Source organism: Ptychodera flava, chromosome 7, assembly GCF_041260155.1.
Source record: "Ptychodera flava strain L36383 chromosome 7, AS_Pfla_20210202, whole genome shotgun sequence".
Taxonomy (NCBI): domain Eukaryota; kingdom Metazoa; phylum Hemichordata; class Enteropneusta; family Ptychoderidae; genus Ptychodera; species Ptychodera flava.
The window spans coordinates 4,141,928-4,164,578 of record NC_091934.1 but is presented as its reverse complement, the minus strand read 5'-3'; the positions used below and the strand labels follow the sequence as shown (position 1 = coordinate 4,164,578).

The 22,651-nt window shown below is 37.2% G+C and overlaps 2 protein-coding genes across 2 annotated transcripts; one reads left to right on the top strand and one right to left on the bottom strand.

Annotated features, from left to right (window-relative positions):
* Window positions 1-1,268: 1,268 nt before the first annotated feature.
* Window positions 1,269-6,481, top strand: LOC139136601 (uncharacterized). The gene is made up of 2 exons (XM_070704360.1): window positions 1,269-1,423; window positions 4,178-6,481. The coding sequence occupies exon 2, from the start codon at window positions 4,198-4,200 to the stop codon at window positions 5,275-5,277; it is 1,080 nt and encodes a 359-aa protein (XP_070560461.1). The 5' UTR covers window positions 1,269-1,423; window positions 4,178-4,197; the 3' UTR covers window positions 5,278-6,481.
* A 2,768-nt stretch (window positions 6,482-9,249) lies between these two features.
* Window positions 9,250-21,925, bottom strand: LOC139136600 (AP-2 complex subunit mu-like). The gene is given in 11 exon segments (XM_070704359.1): window positions 9,250-12,108; window positions 13,259-13,323; window positions 13,326-13,467; window positions 15,509-15,644; window positions 16,263-16,385; window positions 17,329-17,461; window positions 17,981-18,116; window positions 18,741-18,823; window positions 19,726-19,991; window positions 20,767-20,891; window positions 21,902-21,925. Coding segments are annotated over 10 exon segments (1,293 nt in total). The 5' UTR covers window positions 20,841-20,891; window positions 21,902-21,925; the 3' UTR covers window positions 9,250-11,973.
* Window positions 21,926-22,651: the final 726 nt, after the last annotated feature.

The following is a 22,651-nucleotide window of genomic DNA, read 5'->3' as shown; positions in this document are numbered from 1 at the left end:
TTTGTGTGTGTTGTGTTTCATTATTTTGGCCATGGCATTCTGAATTGCAAGAAGGACTTCACTTTGTTAAAAGGATGCGGTCGTCTGAACTCTGCTCAAAGGTTGACAGGGACCCCAGTAAATACTGTATCGAGGCAGTAGAATAAGTTGGTGATCGATGAAAGTTACACATGTTTGTTAATGATGAATATCGTAAAATTTAAATGTTGCACTGAGATATGTTGAAGTGATGCATTCAGATATCATGCATGAAATACATTGTATGTAAACAAAGTCGCACATGTGAAGTTCTTTGGACCGCCTCCCTTTAATGTACGTCAAAGACATATAGGTAGAGAGAATCATGAGCATGTGTAAGATTTGAGTCCCATGTATTTGCTTACTGAGGTGTAAATATCATCACCATGGATACAAGTGAAGAAATTTCGGAAAGCCTTCCTTACGGCCCCTCCTCAACCTGCTCCTCTTTTAATGCATACACAATTAATGCCAACCGTAAAGCGGACCCAGGCTTTCAAGGCTACGTTTGATGTGCTTCCTCAGAGGAGTTAAGATTAGTGATTTCAGATATGAGGGCACCAAAAGTAAGTCATCCCGAAATTTCTGCCAGTTTCAACTGAAGAAGCTGCTGTTTCAATCTGCTTATACTGAAAAGTCCGTCGCTCAAGAGCGCTCTTTACGCTCCCCGATGAGAGCCCATTTCTTATGACATCTACATTAATTTTCAACAGAAGTTATGCTTGTTGAATTTTATTGCTCAACAACAACACTAATATATACATAAACAACAATAAAAAACAGCAACAACCAGGTTACTGGGTCCCCTGTGGTCAAACCAACGCTTCTGTCTACAACCATGGAGCTACAACATACGTATTATAGTCAGTATACTAGCCCCTACGAGTATGGCGAGAGTGTCCGACTCTAGCTGTGGAAACGCAGCTATCTGTTGGCGGGGTAGCGTAGGTCGCTGTGCGGGTCATCAAAAGGTCAACCCCGCCGTCCGACTCGCGACTTTGGGAAGCGGCGTAGCCAAGGCCGGACACTTCGTCATGATCAAGTGATACTTCTTCGCCAACGAAACCTGTCTCTCTTCTTATCCTCATTCTCTCCTCTCAAACTCCCCCCCCCCCCCTTCTCTGTAGTATTGGTCGTGCTCGTCTAGTCCCTCGCTGGAGTAGTTTTGCCTCCGGAGATTTTTGCCTTCGACGTATAGCCTGTCCTGAAGTGACTTGTTGTAAGATTCGATGTTTGAGGGCTCCTTGGTTCTGTATGCGCATGCGTATTTATGCCTATCAGCTGGTCATCCCATGACACAACTTGAACCCGACGCAGTTCAGTTCAGTTCGGTTCAGTTTAATGGAGTTCAGCCTTGTGAGGGATTAAGCATCAGAAGACACGGTCCTACCAAAGTCTTGTGCAGGTACGGAACTGTATGTCAATATTCCTCTTGAAGGCGTTTACATCTTTGGATAAAATGACTTCATCGGACAAAGTACATTCCATATTCACTGACGACACTTCGCCAGGAGATGAATATAAATAATGAGTGTGCAAAGTTGTCTTCTGTAACTTGGCCGGTGTTCTGACCTCTAAACATGGTAGCTTTATAAATGTATTTGTCTAAGTTTACAGGGCTGCTGACCTTATTTTAAACTGTCGGCCATGCTAAATTTAAAGCTTGGGCTATCAAGAAATAATATACATTTGCAGTTGAGAATTCAGGCCATTTCCAATCCTGTCAAAAGCAATAGGCACATATCTCACTTTTATATTGGTAAAATTGTTTCAAAATTCACACTTCTTACTCGTTTGATGTAGCGGAGGGTAGAGTAGTCATTAGCATATGATGCCATAATTGACAGAGCAGATAAAGAATAAGTGAGAAGCACCAAAGTTTAGTTCAGTTCACAGTCCCTCTATCCATAGAGTAGCCTAGAATCCTATTCGTCCGCTTGCCTCCGTACCTCCGACCCACTCCGAGGTACGGAGGCAAGCGGACGAATAGGATTCTAGGCTATCCATGGAGAGACTGTGTCCAATTCAAATTGCTGTCGCACAACAGAGGACTCGGACATATGATGGATGTGTCTGTCCCTTCCATTTCATGCATTGAAGTCACCTTCAAATTTCCATTTGCACTCTTATTGAGTAAAAGATATATTATATTATATCATGCTACCATGCGCCATTCTGATTGGACGAGAGCTCATTCCACCGATGCTAAAATACTGTTTTAGCACTGACAGCAGTGGTAAAACGGGCCCCTAAACCAGCATTTTCGAAAATTTCCCACTCGCTGCATTTGAACGTACCCATCTAAACCATAGACCCTCGCGAAAAACCGAAACAGTCCGCTTTGTTTCAAGAAAGAATACCGAATTTTGATACACAGATAAAGTGTGGGTCTGTAACTCACCTCTTGGTGAAAATAAGTTGGGATCGATGATAAAATACATCTCTAAGGCAGCACATTTGAGTGTGATGTAGACGAATTATTGCATTGAGGCGACAGTGCCCCGTGCACTTTTCTTGATATTGCGGGAATCGAGACGTGATATATCCTACCGCTCTTTAAAATGAAGCTAGTATTCGTTCACACGCTAATAAATTGACACTTCCTCACAGTAACGGTATGTCAGATATTCTTTACCAAAGTTTGGGCTGCAACAGACCAGGGTGTCCTAACGATGTAGATCAAGAAGTTCAAATAACAATGGGACGACTCCTGGCGACTGCGACAAAATTTGACATCAAATGCTGCGAACAATATCAGCGTCCAGCTCTCGCTGCATCGGGCTACACACACTGTACAACTGTTCGTCACAATTGCAGTCATCGTACGTCTGGATTATTTCAAACTGCGTGTTTTTCTGTAACTTCACTGTACCACCTCTGAATGTCGCGACGGTCGACGTATACCGTATACGCGTAAGCGGTACAGAATGAGACAAATCTATTTTTAGTATGCAAAAAAACCAGGACTATTGTTCATATGTAACTTTACCAAAAAATGTTACTTTTTCATTTGATTTGAACTCTTGACCTGTTTTCTGTGTCTGCAGCAGGTATTTTGTTCGCGTTGCATGCGAATAAAATGCAATGTTGATGAACGTATGCGTATTTATCGTACGATACTGTGTGCGTGTACGTAATCCCAACATAAAAATGCTCGGTCTCGGGCGCAGAATTTCCGACGATCGATCTCTCACACGTCCATTTTCTGCATTTGGGGCTTCAAGTGCCAAAATACTCAAATAAGACAACAAAGACACACAAGTTGATATAATATAATAGCAATAACCCCCTTCGCAGGAGGGTATACACTCGATTTTGGTACAATTCGCTCCATATAGCACTCGCCTATCGGCTCGTGCTATATGTCGCGCATTGTACCAAAATCTCGTGTATACCCTCCTGCGGCGTGGGTTATTGCTTAATTAACTCTTGAGCTCCAAAGTCTATTTTTGTCCTCTTTATGAAATAAACCCCCAGTCAATTTTTATCAGATTTTTGCCAAATTTTGAGATAAAACTGTACAGTAGCAAGTGAAATGTGATGTCCATTTGGTCCAAAATTATCAAAAAATTACAGAAAAATTCATAAAATTGGTAAAATTTTGCAGTAAAATTTTGGCAGGAGAAAATTACAGTGCTCAAAGGTTAACTGTTAAGAGCTCTGACAATAAGCCAAGTGCCTGTGGGCTGACCATCCTGCTACTTCAACAACTGTTGAGTTCCTCTGATTATCTGTGGTGTTCCATTGCATTTCTTTGAAACAATAACATAGTGTTCTTCTATTTTGTCAGCAAATAACAACATTCATAGCATTGCTGACACGTATGAATTAGATATGGGCAGTTGCTGGCACTTGTTATCGATGAAGCACAACCCCACATTTATGTATTTTCCTGCGTATTTGAGCATGGTCATTATACATGAGATGGTGTGTACTTACTGTTGTTGATTGTATTTTCATCAAAATACATGTACTTTATGAAAAATAATATGATAACCCCTCCCCCAACCCCATCCAGATACATGTAGTTCCATGATACCGGTATTATTGTTTTGGGACTGATATTTCAGATGTTAGTGCTTTCCAGCTGAGGCAGCTCGTTGTCTCTCTCAATACAAAAGTATTTACTTTTCTGGACCATTTCTGTCACCATCCACAGATTTCGTTGGAGGAAAAGACATGGAGTTATCATCAAGTCAAGGATTTATTCAATCAAGTCCATATGCTGCTATGAATGACTTGTTATTCAAACAATTTGGTTTTCAAGTACTCGCAAACAACATCTGTAAGGAAGATACAGACACATATCCCATCCTGGTCCAATCTGTTCTGAGAGAATCAGATGTAGAAATCTGGGGAGGATTTCGTGTCCATGCGTACATTGTAAAACTTGACTTCCAAAAGACCCAAGGCCAACCTGAGATTAGCTTAGCCATCCTGTTGAAAAATAAGTTTACTCCAGATGTGAAAAGACTTGGAGCACCCTTTCAGCTTAAAGCTTATCATTTACAGTGGATTCAGAATGTGTTGGATGAAGATGTGGATGGTATGCCGGTCAGAAATTCAAAGGAAATTCCATTTATTGCCATGTATGATGCTATTAATTTGTCTGAGGCAGAAACATTGACAAAAAATTTAGAATCATTGATTGGATCAGAAATCACCATACTACTTGAAACTAAAGGAGGCACAGGTCACCACCAATCAACTATGAGAGAGAAGTCCCATGACCTTTCACCTGCAGATACCAGCCAGGAGGTGTCAAGTAAGACAGTTGATAAGAACAAACAGGCACTTGAAATATTTTCGACTGATCTTAACAATGAAAATGAAAGGAAGACAATTAAGGGACAGAATCAAGAGGCATTTGCGGATGTCAGCCATGATGACGGAAATTTAGAACCAACAGCTGATAAATCAGAAACATGTGAAAGTTCTGAAGATTTGGCCAACATTCCCAACACAGACACTGACAAAAGATTACGTGCAGAGCTGTCTACAAAAGAAAGCAATCTGGAAATGAAACATCGGGGCATAAATTCAATGCATATCCTGCTATCACTCAAATGTCCAAAGAACCAGCAGCAGCAACAACAGAAACTCAATGTCTTGACACTGGGGCCGCTGCTAGCCCTGATACTAACAAATCTCACCATCATAAAGCTGGGCCATCTAGTGATGAAGAATTACTCCCAGGAGCACAATCAAAAACGAAGAGCACTGGGTTTAAAAAAACTCCGTCCCAGAAAAATAAGTTGAAATGTCAGGAAAGGTTAACAAGAGAGAGAAACGGTACTCTGCATGCAGAATTGCATATGAAGGAAAAGGAAGCAAAGACACTGAAACTTAAGAGAGAAAAGAAAAGAAAAGAGAAAGCTACCAAGAAATTTTTCAAGTGTGAGGATTGTGGCATTGGTTTCACATTAAAAAAAGAATACTCTTTGCACATGAGAATACATAAAAAGGATGCACAGAAACGTTTCCAGTGTCGCCTTTGTGGAACAGAGTTTGCAAAAATGATTGAGTTGACAAATCACGAGAAGTCTGTGCATCCTGGAGAGAAGCCCTATGTTTGTGAGGTATGCCACCATGGTTTTAATAACTTTATGTACTTGAATGGGCACATCACGCGGGCTCACGGGACAACTTCCTTCAACTGTGAAGACTGTGACAAAGTGTTCAAAACAAAAAGTGCCTTAAACTTGCACAGCAAGCGAATGCATCTTGGCGTTTGGAAGTACCAATGTGACACTTGCAGCAAAAAATTCTTAGATAAATATATGTATAAGTTGCACTTATTATCACACTCAGTTGTGAGGAATTTCCAATGTGAGATATGTGGGAAAGCCTTTAAGACAAAATATACTCTTCGCGGACACATGAAATGCCACTCGGGAGAAAGACCACATTTGTGCAATCTCTGTGGAAAGGGCTTCGGTCGCACACAGCATCTGAGGGAGCATATGGTGGTCCACACAAAGAAGAATGATTTCTTATGCGATTACTGTGGAAAAAGTTTCAGTAATAAGACAAATCTTTACGTACACAGAAGGCAACACACAGGTGTACGTCCTTGTGTGTGTACCATCTGTGGGCAAGGTTTTCACCGCCAACGGGCCGTTGCAAAACATATGGAGAAAATACATCCAAATAAAACACATGAACCAAGTGCATCTTTAAATTCCTGAATGTTTTACACATACTATTTTGGCAATGATTTGTTTCTCCAACAGTGTCATTTGTATCACTTTCACCCAGATATTTTTTTAGAGTATTGCATATGATTTTATCAACTATGTATTTATTTAGCTGATGTTTAATATATTTTTATTGTTCTTGTATTCATCATATATTTAGTTGTTTATTCATTTGTAGTTCTTTACAGTGCACTGAGGTGTATAAGTAGTGCACTTTAAAGAATTTTTCAATAATGATAATAAAAAGTTTGTGCATTTGTTGTTACAATTCAAAATTGCTTTGAAGCTAGTCATTGGCCAAGTTCAAACCCATGCACTGCCTCTGCCATGCTTGTCAAAATCCATTCACCACTCTGCAGACTGTGAAAAAGGCAACTGCAGATATTACAAAGTATTAGTTCTAAAATACAACTCCTTGTATTATATATTATTGCCTGAATAAATGGGTTTATGTTCCCGAGAGTAGGTGACAATTTGCCCGATGCCAGGAGGGCAAATTGTCTCCTGCTGCGAGGGCACTTAACCCATGTATTCAGGCAATACGGTAATATTTTATTACATGCCTATATGACATTTAGTTACATGCAGGGTATTCTCAAACAATTTTACCATTATTGACCAGCATCTAACAGATTTTAACAGAACTAAATAGCAGTGCGTGCATTGAAAATTTATGTCAAATGTGAAGGGTCTACCTTGATGTCACACATACCAATGGCCAATAGCAATCTCACCGTAGAATAGTTTGAATACTTTGTCAAGCCCCACAGGTATAACAAATTACACATACAGTGATAGAAGAAACAATTATTACATTTAAACTTAATTGGTATTGTTGGTTTTAACCCATGGCCCAAATTTGATCACCAGTGTCACTAACCTGTAGCAGACAATAAATATACATGTGGATTTGCAATAGGGAGATCATTTTGACTCCACACCACTGAGACAGTACAATTGTGTACTAACCATTTTCATCATGTGCATATTGGAGGTTTTTATTAGCCAGGGCCCATTATGGATCAACATTTGTTATCAAATTTCAGGTTAACCTTTGATCCACTCACAAATAATAGCATGTCATTGAGTTATATTTTTCTGAACTATATGATAATTATGGGTATGCAGTAATTCACTTTTATTTTAGATAACGACACAAGTCCAAAGGACTTCAGTGCCCCTGGGCTCCATGATTATCTCATTATCAATACTTATTTACAGATGTCTGTCCTTTGAATTTGCAGTTTTGAAAGCAATGATGCAGAAAGGGAGTTTAAAATCTCCAAAGAGTTATACCGTTGTGACAATTGAACATAGTGCAGGAAATCCAAATCAAGTGAACACAAATTCTAATACAAATGCTAAAAAAGATACTATTCAGATCTCATATACCAGTACAAACTGGTTCCAGAAACTGAAAATGGCATATGAAAGGAGATTCTTTATTTGTTGTTGCATTTATTAAACTGCAAAAAACAAATTAAACGTAATAAATCATTTGTGCATTTGTGCAATTTTGAAATTTTAGCTATTCATGATAATTTATGATTGTTCTATCTGTTGTGCTGTATTAATGTTCAACTAGGCAGTGCAATTTCTACAAACCTTTAACAAGTGAAACAGTTGGCATAGTCATTTCTATTTGAGAGGTAGTGGGCTCATGTTGTTTATGTCAATATAACTTTAATATGAGTACCTGTAATCTCTGGACTGTTTTCTTGTAAAAACATGATAGACATTAACTCATGATTGCAAAAAAGGTTACACATATGCTAAGAAAGTGGCTTCTTTGCAACGGTGCATGTCTTTGATAGCTACCGGTGTACATCAATTCTAAATCAGACTAAGGTGTATCCCAGTGGTCATGTGATTCACATTTGAATCAAATTACATGAACAGACCAATCATTGCACTGGTCATGTACGTGGATACAGTGCAAGTCCCAGACTGAACCTCCCACATCACTGGCTAAAATGGCACATTTCAAGAGTATCCATGCAGTGTGCTCTCCAACTTTCAGTATTTACGTTTTGGACTTTCAGGTAATGTGTGTGTGTTAGCCCAGCATGTGTACCGGATATATGAATAAAATTTTCCTGAATCAAAGAATTGAATCTGTGATATTTCAATGAACCTAGCATAGAGGGCATACAGTAGCTGTCAAGGAGAAACAAAGTTTTAATGAAGATCCACTCTCTCCAGAGTTACATTTCATGTTCTGGTCGGTCTTTGTGACTATATCCTACTCCTGTCTTTTGCTAGACAGCCATTTCATGACTCCATGTAATGGCAGTAGGTCAAGAGAAGCATGGCATTGTCAATTCAGGAAGTTAGCTTGCATTAAGATGTTAGAAAAGCATGGTAATAAAGGCTTGCTGAGGCTGACAACAGTACCAGGGCTTGCTTCAACCACTGTGGGCAGAGAGTTATACAATCACAACACAAGCAAAGTACAAAGCCTAAAAAGTGTGTGAAAGAGCATTGACACTGTATACTGGGGTGTTTTGTACAATTGTCTCAAAAAGATCAAAATTTTGCCTTCAGAATTTTCTCTGTCTGGTATTACAGTTACTCCAGTCTACATCAAATCAGAAGTTATGGTGGAGTCTCTATAACAAAAAAGAAATCAATATATTCAGAGTGACATCCGTGCCGACAAAGGAAGGTCGTCTGCTTTGACAGGCAATACCATGATTGCTATTTTTTCTGCCGAGACTTTTCTTGTCAAGATAAAGTGATGGGGCACATCTATCAATGATGGAATGCATTGCAGAGAGATAGCTATATGTATTTGCTTGTTTTGTATTCAAAAGAGACTTGCAACGTGCTCCGCAGTACTTGTGCAAATACCGCTAGTATACCGGTAGTGTTCCTGTACATGCTGGGCATTCCATTACAGTTCTGTATTTTCAGAATATTTCATAAACAATGCCATTCTCACACACATGAATGAAAGCACACAATTGCTGAACAAGTGGACACAATGCCTGAAACAACGATGATATTAAAAGAAATTCAGACAAGAAGACTGAAATGGGTTTCACAATCACCGTTTACTGTGAGATAAAACAGAAGCCACATAGGCAGACACTGGAATGGCAACCTAAAAGCTGTAGTGTGAAATTACATTGACAATACAAGTAACAGAAAAGAGCTGGTTTGATGTTTCATGCCTTTCAAGATCTTTAAAATAATGCAATCTTTTGCGCAGGTACCATGTCTAACTTGCATTACCATATAATACATAAGAACTACAACACCAATGCTCTGGATGTGGGCCCACTCCTTTTTGGATTGCAGGAAAATATAATCGTTCAGGAAGTAGCTGTTAACTGTTTTTCAGCAGTATTTCAGTGTGTCAGGCTTGATGGAATTTTCAATGGAATTTCACACTCTCAGACTGAACAGTCTTTCACAAGGATACCATGTACAGCTAAGGCTATCTAATACATGTACAGGTACAAATACCTTGTGCATATGCATACACTGGCTGTACATTTCAAGAGGGACAAGGACCTCAGCAGTACATACAAATTATAGTATATCGTCACCATCACAAATATGATGCCAGGAAGTTATGCATCTCTAGTATGAAGATGATACACAAACTATTCATTTGTCACTATATTTAATTTAATGTCACATCAAGGTCAGTTGAACCAAATACGTGAGTCATAGCCAGAACAACACAATGCCCTTTCAACAGATGTACTTTTGACAAAAGTTGCTAATTCCATCTTTTTCCTCTTTGAAAAATTTATTGCTAACGATACTTTATTTCTTGTTCACGGGACTGATGTAGCTTGTGCCGTTTAGAAAAAAGCATGACAAAATCAAATACATTGGCAGTAGTTAATCTGATAAGAATAAAAATGCTTTTGAATTACTTTCTACAGTTTTGTAGCTTCTAAATCAAATATTATTATATTATTTTTTTCCTTGTGATTGCTGATGTAATCATACAACAGTGTCACTGCTGAGATATTAATATGCACAAGAAATAAATGTAACCAGAAGACATAGCATAGCTGTATTATTAGTGTCAATACATTTTAATTTACTAAATTACTGATCCATTGTAGAATTCTGCTGCCATGATTTCAGAGGGCAAATGATTTCACAGAGACTCTATGCATTGGATAATGCCTTTAAATGATACTAACGTCTTCAGAAGTGTACGTCAATTGAAACCATGTTGGTATCCCAGAATGCAACATTTTCACAGATGCATATCACACACAAATGTTGGTAAATGTTTATATACACATGTTTAAAATGCTAAACACAAGATATAAATGCAAATTTTAAAAACCATAGAGTGATACACACTGGTCGATGTCCAGTTGGGCAAGTTTAATTTTGCACACCATGTAGAGATTTTTCTAGGTTATCAAAGAGGTAACAATACTGGCCCGACTCACTGTACATAATGTTCACTGATTTTCAGTGATTCTAACCAATAATTCACAGGTAAAAACAATGACAGCAGTAAAATTGAACTTCATTGCTGATGTAGCAAACAAAATGACGCATTACGAGATACACATGGTAGTCATAGAAATACTAATGATCTTCAAAGATTCTGACAATTATTGATACACAACTAGAATTGTACAGTGCAGAAATGCAAAACTAACCCATAATTTTGCATATGCAGTGTTCTTTGAAACAGTGTGTCAATGTTTGTTGGTGTTTGAGTCATAAATAACAAATTGATTTTTGAATTCCTCTTTGACTGTGCTGTGTCTGTCACAGAAAAAAAAATGTTTACTGCCAATGGAATCAAAATATGGATTCTGAGAAGGAAAAGCCCCAAACAATTTCAAAGGTCAGGAAAGTAAGTACAAAATATCTTCTCAACTGTAGAATATCCCAACATACAACATAACTGCATTATTCAAATCACAATTCCTCTGACAAAGAAAGCAAACTTGGTTAACATACCGGTAAAGCTTTTACAATTACTGTGTTACCCTGTGGGACATGATGATTAAACACAATTTGACTGTGTTAGTAACCTATTACTGCTTTTTGATAGAGACATTGACACTCACATTGTCAATTAACAGTAAGACTCATTTGCTTCAAAACCTTTTGAAATATCAATTCGATCACCCAGAAAGTCATGACACCTGATACTAAAGCACTCCAAAACAATGACTTGCAAAGTACAAAGACATACTCCATCTTCCATGTACAATATCATTACTCTTACATAGATCTTTAGTAAAATGAGAAAGAAACTACTTCTATTACAGTGTTTGATCTCAGTCACCAACTACCACTATGAGTCTGCTATCCTAAAATATAATGCTCAGTTTATACAGGTTCTGTGACAACTAATACTTAAATTACTGCAGCAGTCATCCACTGCAATCATTATCATTTTTCATTTGAGGAGATTCTTGTCCATTTCTGTAACTTAAAAAAATCTACTTTTTTCAGAATTATTATGATAACCCTCAATCTGAAAAAGCAATGTTTTTTTAATAATATGTGGCTGTGGTAAAGTATCATGATACAGGGATTTTTTTACAAGAATTGGTGTTTTAACCCATGGTTTGGCTAAAATCCAATTTTATCAATTGTGAATGCAGGCCTGTTTACCGAGAACTGAGGTGATGAGGTTACTACAGCTGCATGTTACCATTGACAGAAATAGACAACAATCTCTTTAGCATTCTACTAAGACTCATTGCCTACAATTTAATTAAAATTCTCCGTATTTTATTTGATTGGAAGATGCATATCATCTTGCTCATGATCTTGTTTCGTAGAGTCCACTCTTTCCAATGTACCTCACCCATTTTATGACATCATGATCACTGTAGTTAAGCTTTGGTTCAAATACTTTCAGATATCTGACCTTCAGACCAGATGGTGCGAATGGAACCTGGAAGCAAATCATATCACACATCAGTCCAACACTATCTGCAGTCATTATAATGTTAATTCTCAATAAAATTGACTTGGTTGGAAACCCAGAATTGTAGAATCCTTCAGTCCAAGGTAAATGAAAAGAAACTAAGGGACCATCTCAGATTGCCACATAAGTTCATAAAGCAAAATTCGTTCATTTCCGGGGCAGGGGGTTTGACCTCCATTCATTTAGTGAACTTCACTTCCACACTTTTATTTTGTGATTACAAGTACTCTTTACATTGTGTGTAACAATGAACAAAATTGCACACTTGTACCTACAAATTTTGCTGTAACTGTTTCCAACTCGTTTGTGTCATGCTATGGTTAATACTCAAATTTAATTGATTACTTGACAATGTCATGTGCTCAATGGATACATATTCTTCAGTATCTATAGCGAAATGCTATATTGCACTCTCAGGCAAACATCAACATTTCACACTTTTTAACTTTCCTTAAGGGGTATGGGGAGGGGGTTTTGATGTAAACGAAGAATTTCGTTTCTTGAACTTATGCGACAATCTGAGAGAGTCCCTTACATTGAAAGGAACATGACATACTCATGGTTTTTCAACCTCCATGTTAAACTCTGATGTTGTGTTATGCACATGCTCAGACTCATTAACTTTCACTTAATATGTGACGTGAATTTTCTCCCGCAACTGTTACGTTGCATTTAGCCCCTTGACTTCATTGAATGCCAAAAATCTCGGTGCTACATTGAATTAATATATACCCGTAAAGCTGCAAAGTTCCAGTGAGATGATATGTGTTGAGGTTGACTTCCATATCATGGACATCACTGGCAATGGTTTTCATTTGAATCATAATCAATTTTTTATAAAATTGAAATTCTAAAGAACTTCAAAAAGTTCCATATGGTTTGATGAATCATCTTCTGTATGTTCAATGACAGTCTGAATATAGATGTTTATTTTTGGAATGTAATAATGATTTCATTTACTATGTTAGTTGTTTTGAATTTGTAATATTTTGTGGGAAGTGTTGGCCTAGCCTTTAAGACATCTTTCAAGCAGGAAAACATTTCTCAAATACACAAATCCAAGGGTTTGTTTCTTAACAAGGGACTAACTACACACATTCACGTCTCTAAGTCTTACCTCAAAATTCATTGAAATTGGAGGACGTGCCCACTTCTTTTTCTCTGAGGTTGGTAGTAGTTCATTTCAGCGCTGATTTGAGATTCTTTCATACCTCCGATACGTTTCATCTTCCAGACAATGGCATTCTCACTAGCTTTGTACTTGGCTTTACCTTTCATGCAGATAACTTGAACACCACTGGTATTCAATGGTGTGGGAATACGCACCTGTCAAAATGCAATATTGCGAGGACATTCATCATCCTGCTTTAAAGAGGGTTACATTTTCACATCAACAATGTTGGTTGGAAGTAAGCCAAACAATTTATGAACTTGCTCATCGGGTTCCACTTAATAATACTTGCTCATCAAACTGTCTTCAAAGCGACATAAGCTGTAACTTGTGGCAAGTTTTTCAGTATTCTGATTCTGTATATCAACTACCGTGTCTAACCCTGATCCGTTTGTCATGCTGAAATTTTTCAACTATTCTTTTTATCAACACAGCTTGTATGTGTGTAGTGATCATTGTTTATTGTTTACAACTGAATTCTAATCCGGACTTGAACACAATTTTCAACAATAACAATGTAGATTATACTCATATAGGTTGTGTTGATATGCTAAATACTTGGCATTTAGGGATTCAATGCAGAAAGTGTAGGGAAACCACAGAACAAAAGTTCTGAAAAATAGCCAAAAGATACAGCTTATGGAACTTTCAACAAGTTCAACTTCACTTGAAATGTCATGACGTTAATGCCGATCAGTAGTCTACACATCAATGCATATTGTCGAAGTGTCAAAGTGTTAGACAGGAATGATTCCATAGTTACAGAGCAACATGATAGAGACATTGAAGAACAGCACATCCGCAAAGCATTGTCCACTTGTGGCTATCCCAATTGGACAATAAACAAGGTCAAAAAGGATAAATCCAGCCCGAAACCCAAGTGTACATCGAAGAAAGATAAAAACTCTGAGAAATCAAGAGGACTAGTTGTGATACCATATGTTGAGGGCCTTTCGGAGAAAATTGCAAGAGTATTTCGCAAGTTTGGTTTCTCTACAGCTATGAAACCACACAGAACCCTACGCAACATCCTTGTCCATCCGAAGGACAAACTTCTTACCAACAAGAAAGCAGAGGTAGTTTATGAAATACCATGTGCTGATTGTCCTAAATCGTATGTTGGGGAACAGGCCGCTCTTTTGGCGTACGCCTCCAAGAACATCAAAAGGAAGTCCAAAAATTTGAATCCAAACAATACACCCGTTCAACACGGAAGTCTTCAATGACAGATCAACATAAGTCCGCTATCACAGACCATGTTGTAGCCACCAATCACAACATTGCCTGGGAGGAGGCCAACATCGTGGACAGGGAGTCTGACAAAACCACCAGATGGATCAAGGAAGCCATTTGGATTAGACGGAGGGGAGAGAACATTCTAAATAGGATGAGGGGGCCTACAAGTTACATAACATTTTTGATCAACTCATCCATACTACGCCCTCAACGGCAGCAGATAGCAGCTGTAAAAGATCGAGGCTGTATGGCTTGAGTTGTCAGTCTGAAGAAGCTGCTAGGTTAGCGGTGAAACGTAACTAACGTGGTGTGTTACATCTCTCACCTTTTTCACTATGGATTTGTCAAAAAAGAATCATCCATCTCAATACTAACTAACACTTCCAAAAGAAGTTTCTATTACTTTATTCTTAGTGTATGCTTACAAAACTCTAAACATTCTTTGCCAAAAAACAGGGATTTCTGATGATGGCTTGTTACTGCGAAATGTTGCCCTTGTGACAACCTTACATTACTGTATCGCTTAAATTTTTGTTTACTATCTTATAAGCCAAACTGTTCACCAAAAGGCCCACACAAATCATTGATATTACTGGCTTAGGGACTAAACCGTGGTGGTGAAAGGGTTCAGCAAAAGCTGGTAGTGGTCATATCGAATAATTTCTTATATTTTTTTATCGTGCAATAGTTAAAATAATGCAGTAAACAAAATTTTATTTGCACAGTTTATCTATCAAAGTGATAGACATGCTCTTTAACAGAATTTAAAATCTTGAACTTGGAGAAAATGATTACATCTATAACATTAAGACAGTCACACAAATGCACTTAGGACCAGGTAATATACAATTATACTAGTTGGAAACTGTACATATACATGGAAAATGTTATCAATGCATAAATACTGTTAAATCACAACCAATATCTTTGTGAATTTCAGGCCAACATAAAACTTCTTACCTCAATTTTTTGTGCTAGTATTGAAGGTTTGAAATTTGACTTCAAGACAACTTTGACTTCCATTTTAGTTCTGCCAACTTCTCTGACAAGGGGAATCACACGGAATGGCAGACTTATATCTTTAGTTGTTCGGTATCTGTAAGATAAAGCATCATTCAATTAATAACAGTCATTTCATAGAAATATCAATAGAAAGCTTGTGGACACAATCACACAAGGAATAACTGACATTGTAAAATTATCTCACTACCAAGTACTGAAATATAAAAGTACACATTTTTGTTCTAGATACATTTAACAACACACATTGATGATCTTCTCTGACAGTTACTCAGTAAAGTCTAGTGTTGAAAATTAGTCTGACCAACACTGATGAAGGTTTCAACTGAAAGATATCAGGCACATCTATTAAAAAGTTGATGCGAACCGACTTACTGTCCTTGTTTAAAGGACAGCACAATACGTTTACAGAACAGGTAGTTATCAAAGTACGACCATGCAATCATAAATTTGATGAACAGTTTGTAAAGAACTATGAATAGACACATTGCATATCCCAAAGTCAGGAAATTTTACAAAAAGTACAGACCATCTTTCAAGTAAATGTCTAGAACTGGGATGAATCCATGAATAAAAGCCATGACTCTGAGATGAATTGATTCATTCTGAGATGAATTGATCCTAATAAAGCTTACATCATGAGTAAAAGCCATGAATATATACTTTGAGACGAATAGATGCTGATGAAGCTTACCTCATGAGTTCAAATTCACCATCAGGAGGTATAAAACTGATGCTGCGATCCGTTTCAAATTTACTTAATTTGACACACTGATGGAAAGTACAGTCATCAATAGCTATTGAAGTTTTTCCCGACCTAAAAGAAAATTAGATGACTCTGTTCAAGAAACTGCTGATGAGATCGAATGCAATTTAAGACAATATTGTCATAAAGCCTTCACAAATATAGACAACTATAAGTATGCCCCCACTAAAAGGTGCAGTTTATGTTTGTGCAATAATGTATCCCTCTGGCCCATGATGGATGAAAGCAAACTTTGCATGACATAATGTACAAAGCACAGGAGAGTACATTATGGACTGCAAAGTTTGCTTGAGTCCATTATTGGCTGGGATGGGGTGTATTATTGCTATTATTTTATAGTTTGGGCAATGGCAGTTAATTTGTAGATGCAGAAAGCATCTGCGGCCGCAATACTGGATAATTGGATACAGTATCACTAATTATCTGGTGGGATGATGTCACAAAATTCACTGGTATTGATGAAGCTGTAATATCATCTGAAATAATGTGACAACACAATCTGAAATGGTACTAGCACCATACCAAAAGGTCTGCAAGTTATAGGTTAGTGGTGAAATATACTTTATAGGCAATGAACCTCTTCTTCTCTTTAACAAGAAACTGCTACAGAGAATGTCTAATTTTTGTGGAAGTTTACCCAGTATGTCATTAAGCTGTGAAGATGGGATGGCGCAGTGCCTTATCATTTGGAGAAGTTTCTATCACACGTCTGACTTGTAGCAAGGCTCAACAAATCAGCAGTTTTCATTTTTTTTCTTCATGTGACACATTAGAGTGTTGGTTGACTGCTCTTAGAAAACTTTCAATGAAAAAAATGTGATCAAATAATTAACTACTGTTTTGCTCTACCAAGTATCTATCCTACATTGTTATTGTAAGTGATGTGGAATACCAACAACTACACACATCTGAAAACCTTCATAACAACGTATGTTCTTGAAATCTTCTATTTTCTTACTGCCCATTTGAAATCTTGAAGAGTAAATTTACTTACGTTTTAGCCTCCTCTGATTTGCCTTGCTTGTCTAATGTGATCTTATCATTCATTCCAAACTTACACTCTGGCATGCCACTCAGGTAACTTTTCATGACAACACGGCCAGCTACGTGTGCACTGAGTACTTGACCTGGACACATAAAACAACAGAACATTACTTGGACTGAATAAAACAAGCTGTCTGGACTACTGATACACATTGCACACAAGTTGTAACAGGTTTGAGTATTGAATTTAACCTGTCAGACCCTAATTTCCTGTGAACATTGGGTTTGTGCAAAGCCATAGAGTTGAATGGTTTAAATAATGATGGAGATTTACATATTACAGAGCAGAATAGAGGGTTCATTAATGTTGTTTGATAACTTGAAAATACCATTAGCAGAGGATGTCATAAAAATATGATTGATACAACCATATATTGTTATTTTCAAAGTTTGAAATCAACAGAGCTGCAAGGTAAGATGGCATCACTTTCATTGAAAGATCATTCCTGGATTTAATCAAGTGATTAGTCCAGTGACAGTATGCTGCAAAGAACAATAGTAAAGAAATTAGAAAATAATATTGCTACAGAGAAGAAGACATGTTTACTGAAATCTCATCAGGTTTTCATACAGTAATTCAATCAATGTGAAGAATTGTTCACCTTGTGGTGACATAAGTAAGTTGACAGATTCCAAGACATCCAAAAAGAGTTCATTTCTTCTGTATTTGATGCCTTCTCGCCTCCATCCAATTTGACCAGTAACTTGGCTAGTGATTTGAGACTGCTCTTCTTTTGTCTGTGAAATGGGACAATAAACACAAAGTTTGATAACTAATACAATGATACTTTCATTCAGGATAGTCATAAGTGCAAATGTATGAGCTGGAGTGCTACGATGTGTCAGAGGCTGCCAATCAAATTTCTTCCTCTTTAACAGAATGGTTTCTGCCTCACAATCTCAGAATAGTTTCAGTCTCACTATCTAAGAAAAGTTACTTCGTCACTCTCTCAGAATGGCTTACACCTCTCTCAGAATGGTTTCTTTCTCTCACACAATGTTTTCTTGACTGCTGTAAATATCATTAACAATACATACAATAACCTAAAACACCTTATATCCTCTGCCATTTGCCATTTCGCTATCCTGTTTGACTTCTGTAAGACTTTGAAAGATCTTTGTAGAAATACCTACTTTTCAACCTCTAAATTTTCACAACAGCAGAAGCTGGCAATCTACACATACAAGGTATGTTTCCCCTACATCAACTGATAACACTTCATGGTATAGGTACACTGCATAAACATACATACATATGTCTACATGTACGTATGTACCGGTATATCATTCATTCAAGCTTACACTGACATATACACACACACATATCCATGTCTTTAAGTTGCTCAAAGAAAAGACAAGTACCTGTGATTTGATACCCTGTTGTGTAATGTATGTCTTCAATATCCCAGTATCAGTGTTCTGGGGGTATCCATAATCCAGAATTTCTGAAATAAAATTATTTCACATTTATTAATATCTTTTCGTCAAAGGGAACAAGAGCTTAGAATTGCTTGGCTTTATATAAAGTGCATTCAACCTTTCCTAAATTTTTGAGTCTAGCTACATTGTATCTTCATCAATATTTCCTTGGATTTAATAAGAAATCTGTTTCATTCCCACTTAGAGTTGAAATGGATGATGAATTTATCAAACATCCAAAAAACTGATTATACTAAATAGTCAACTATCAAACCTCAATGGTCATAACAGACAGATCCATCAACAGCCATGTTGCAACACCAATCTTCCAACTTTACATGAATTTGTTTCATATTATAATTCCACCTATTACTGATGGTGTGCATTGTCAAAACATAAACAAGCACACTATTAGGACTTTAGTTTCTTATATTTTTGGGGATTCAATGATCTCCAACAGATCCATTCAATTAAATTAAACTTGTTTATCAATCAATCAATCATCAGTCTGTCTGTCAGGAAGTCGGTCATAGACAGATGTGAAAGTAATTCATTATTAACTCTTTGAGCGCTGTAATTTTCTCCCGCCAAAATTTTAGTACAACATTTTACCAATTTTTATGAATTTTTCTGTAACTTTTTGATAATTTTGGACCAAATGGACATCACGTTTTATTTGCTACATTTTTTTCTCAAAATTTTGACAAAAATTTGAGAAAAATTGACAGGGGGTTAATTTATAAAGGGGACAAAAATAGACTTTGGCGCTCAAAGGGTTAACCCTTTGAACAAGGCTCAGAAAAAATGTCCATATGACATCATAGGTCACAAGGGGGGTCAGGGTTCAAAGGGTTCACTGAAAATGCAACGATCCAAACATGTTTTTCATGCATTATTTATGTTATATTTGAAAAAGTTTTGAACTTACCGTCAAGCAATTCATAGATCAGCACAAAGTTATTTTTTATGTTGTCTTCGTTGACTTTGCCAAAATATGACTGCATAACTTCAACCATCTTGATAAGAAATTCAAACACCATAGTGGCATTGACATTCTGTTTGGTAACGGCAGCAAGCCATATGTTGGAACGCTTAATATGGAAGAAGCTTGTACGTGCTATGTTGGTCACCGGTGATCGTACTTGTTGACGGGCGTGGATGATGTTGACACGGAATGCATCAACGGCATGCCGACTTAAGGACAAAAAGTTGAAAAATATGAAAGTCACTTAATAAATGACACTAAAACCAGCTAATAAGATTACACAGATATTCAAAAATCTTTATAGGCTTCATAACTATTTCAAATATTTTTTAAACGACTTTAGAATTTTTTTCCTACTCTACAAACTATGTAACTGCAGATCAATTTGATTGCAACGTATAAATGTAAAGCAATCAAGTATATTCTTTCTGTCAGAATACTTATATAGTATGATGAAGTCTTTGGTACATGAGTTACAAACTTTTGAGGAATTGTCCAGATAAATGGCAAGTACCTACTACTTTATTTGTGAAGATTTGATGAGAAGAATCTCAAATTCTATCTATTATGTTAAAACATAAGGGTAACTTGCACTGTGGCATGTGTTTGAACTGCAATCTTTTGAGTAAAAGTCTAAGAAGAGATTATAAAATTTCAAGACAACACTGCTTACTTCACAATTACTACACTTTTTTATTCAAAACCATTTACCAATGACACCAAGAGTTCATTTTTAACTGCTATATGCCACTGCAACCTTCTAATTTTCCATACTAATATATATTTTGTGTAAATTACACTTTGTATTGACTTTGTTCACAATCAATATCATCATAAAAACACACCATTTTTTACACCTTTATAGGCAAAATCATGCATGCTTTACTTTGTAATGGTACAGAGTAAAATTCACAACTTCAAACACATGACTTCAAATCATGATTACTACTGTAATGTTAATAATTGTTGAGATATAATACTTACCCAATATCATCTCTGTAAACCCTTGATATAAGTACTTCCCCCTTGTGATTATATATGAAAAGACCGCCAATCATGTTTGCTGTTTTATCCAATCACCATGCTTTCCACTCTCACATGCTATCTTGCTATAAAGAATGGAAATTGAATGTAAGTGCTTCATAGTAATAATTTTACACAAGCACTGTCTTCTTCTCAAAGACTTTATCACAAGCAGAACTGAGAAAAACAAGTAGATTCCTCAGAATACATCATAGACAAGCTTACAAAGAAGTTACCTGGAGGTTCAAATAATTTACGTTATCATTCTCACGACTTTAGCTAATTCATTTATGTCCCAAGGGGTAACATACTTGTCAGCTGAAATATGCTTTGACATTGAATACTAGCTTTGTAGAAGATTAAATAGGTACGTGCAAGTCACTAACAATTGGTCACAAAAGCCATTGCACGGCCCATGGGCTCATAGCAGAATGACACGTACAGTATATGATAAAACTACACAATTTTGAAACCTCCCGTAATAATAGTAATGACTGAGTCGCACAAAAAATCCAAGGGCGGCGTAGCATTGTGCTGTTAAGTCACCTATTAATCACGTGGAACAAAATTTTAAAAAAATACCTCAAAGAAAAAAAACAAACAGAAGAATTTAATGTTAGATTCGATTATGAGTTTGGCAACTCCCAGTTTTACGCCCACCGAATCACTTCCGCCGGTTTAATGTACACACCTTTAGCGTTCATAGTACCCTACTACACTACAGTTCTGCACTATTGAATTAACGGAATCCGAATCATTGACCATTATAAGATTGTCTAAAATCATGCAACATCGATTCAAATTTTCCGATGTGTCGTCGACTGTAAACATTTACTAGAGAGTGAAATCGCGGCTTGCCGAAGAGGACTTGCTCTGCCACGAGAGTTACTGCAAGACTGCACCGCCTCCCATTTCCCGGCGAGGTCCAGCCGGAAGTGAGCGATTTTATCCCATCAAATGAACAAAACGTGTCAATTTAGGATTCCATGTGCAATCATTCGATCAGATGTACACTTTAAACGCAAAACATCGTTATGAAACATGTTACTAGAGAAAAGAATCGGAAAATCTCGACTGCCAACGCCTCGCTACTCACCAAATATGGCTGCCATTTTCTTGACTTGTGACGCACGGCATGCCGGGTAATTTTACCAATGATTGGTCACGTGACGCATAATTAAGAGTCTACCAAGCTCTTTGCCCGGATCCGTCGGAGAAGCATGTTTTTCGTTCCACGTTCCATAAAATAAGTCTTCTGCAAAGCGCCAAGGATGTTGACGTATTTAACACTTAATAGTGCACATAGCAAGAGTAGCGATATGGTGTCAAATTACTAACAAAATAATTCTGTGCGTAATGTATTGATGTATTTCTTGCTATATATGTACGTGTGGCATGCATCTCTCTCTCTCTCTCTCTCTCTCTCTCTCTCTCTCTCTCTCTCTCTCTCTCTTGATTGATTGATTGATTGATTGATTGTAGACATTTTAGAAACTTTCAGTCATGTAATCACCTAAGATGCCAAATGAAGTTCTATATTATAACCTTCTAGCTGCAGTTGTAGCTGGTTTGTCGGCGTCTGATATATTTTTTCCGAGATTGTTACAGGCCTAAAACTCAGAGGCATATACTGCCATTGTGATTGAAGGTGAATTTAATTGAACTGCAATATTTTGTGAAGGAAGGCCCGGACAAATTTAAATCATATATTGTTTCACATACCTCCTCGGCAACATTAGCCAAACTGTCACGGGGACTTATTCGTCATCAGGAAAACAACGAAAATTTCTATGACGTATTACCTTTCTGATTTACATTATCTGAAGCTGCTTACTCGACTACAGCT

Coding starts and splice junctions, on each gene's coding strand:
- LOC139136601 (XM_070704360.1), top strand. CDS start 4,198: ATGGAGTTATCATCAAGTCAAGGATTTATTCAATCAAGTCCATATGCT.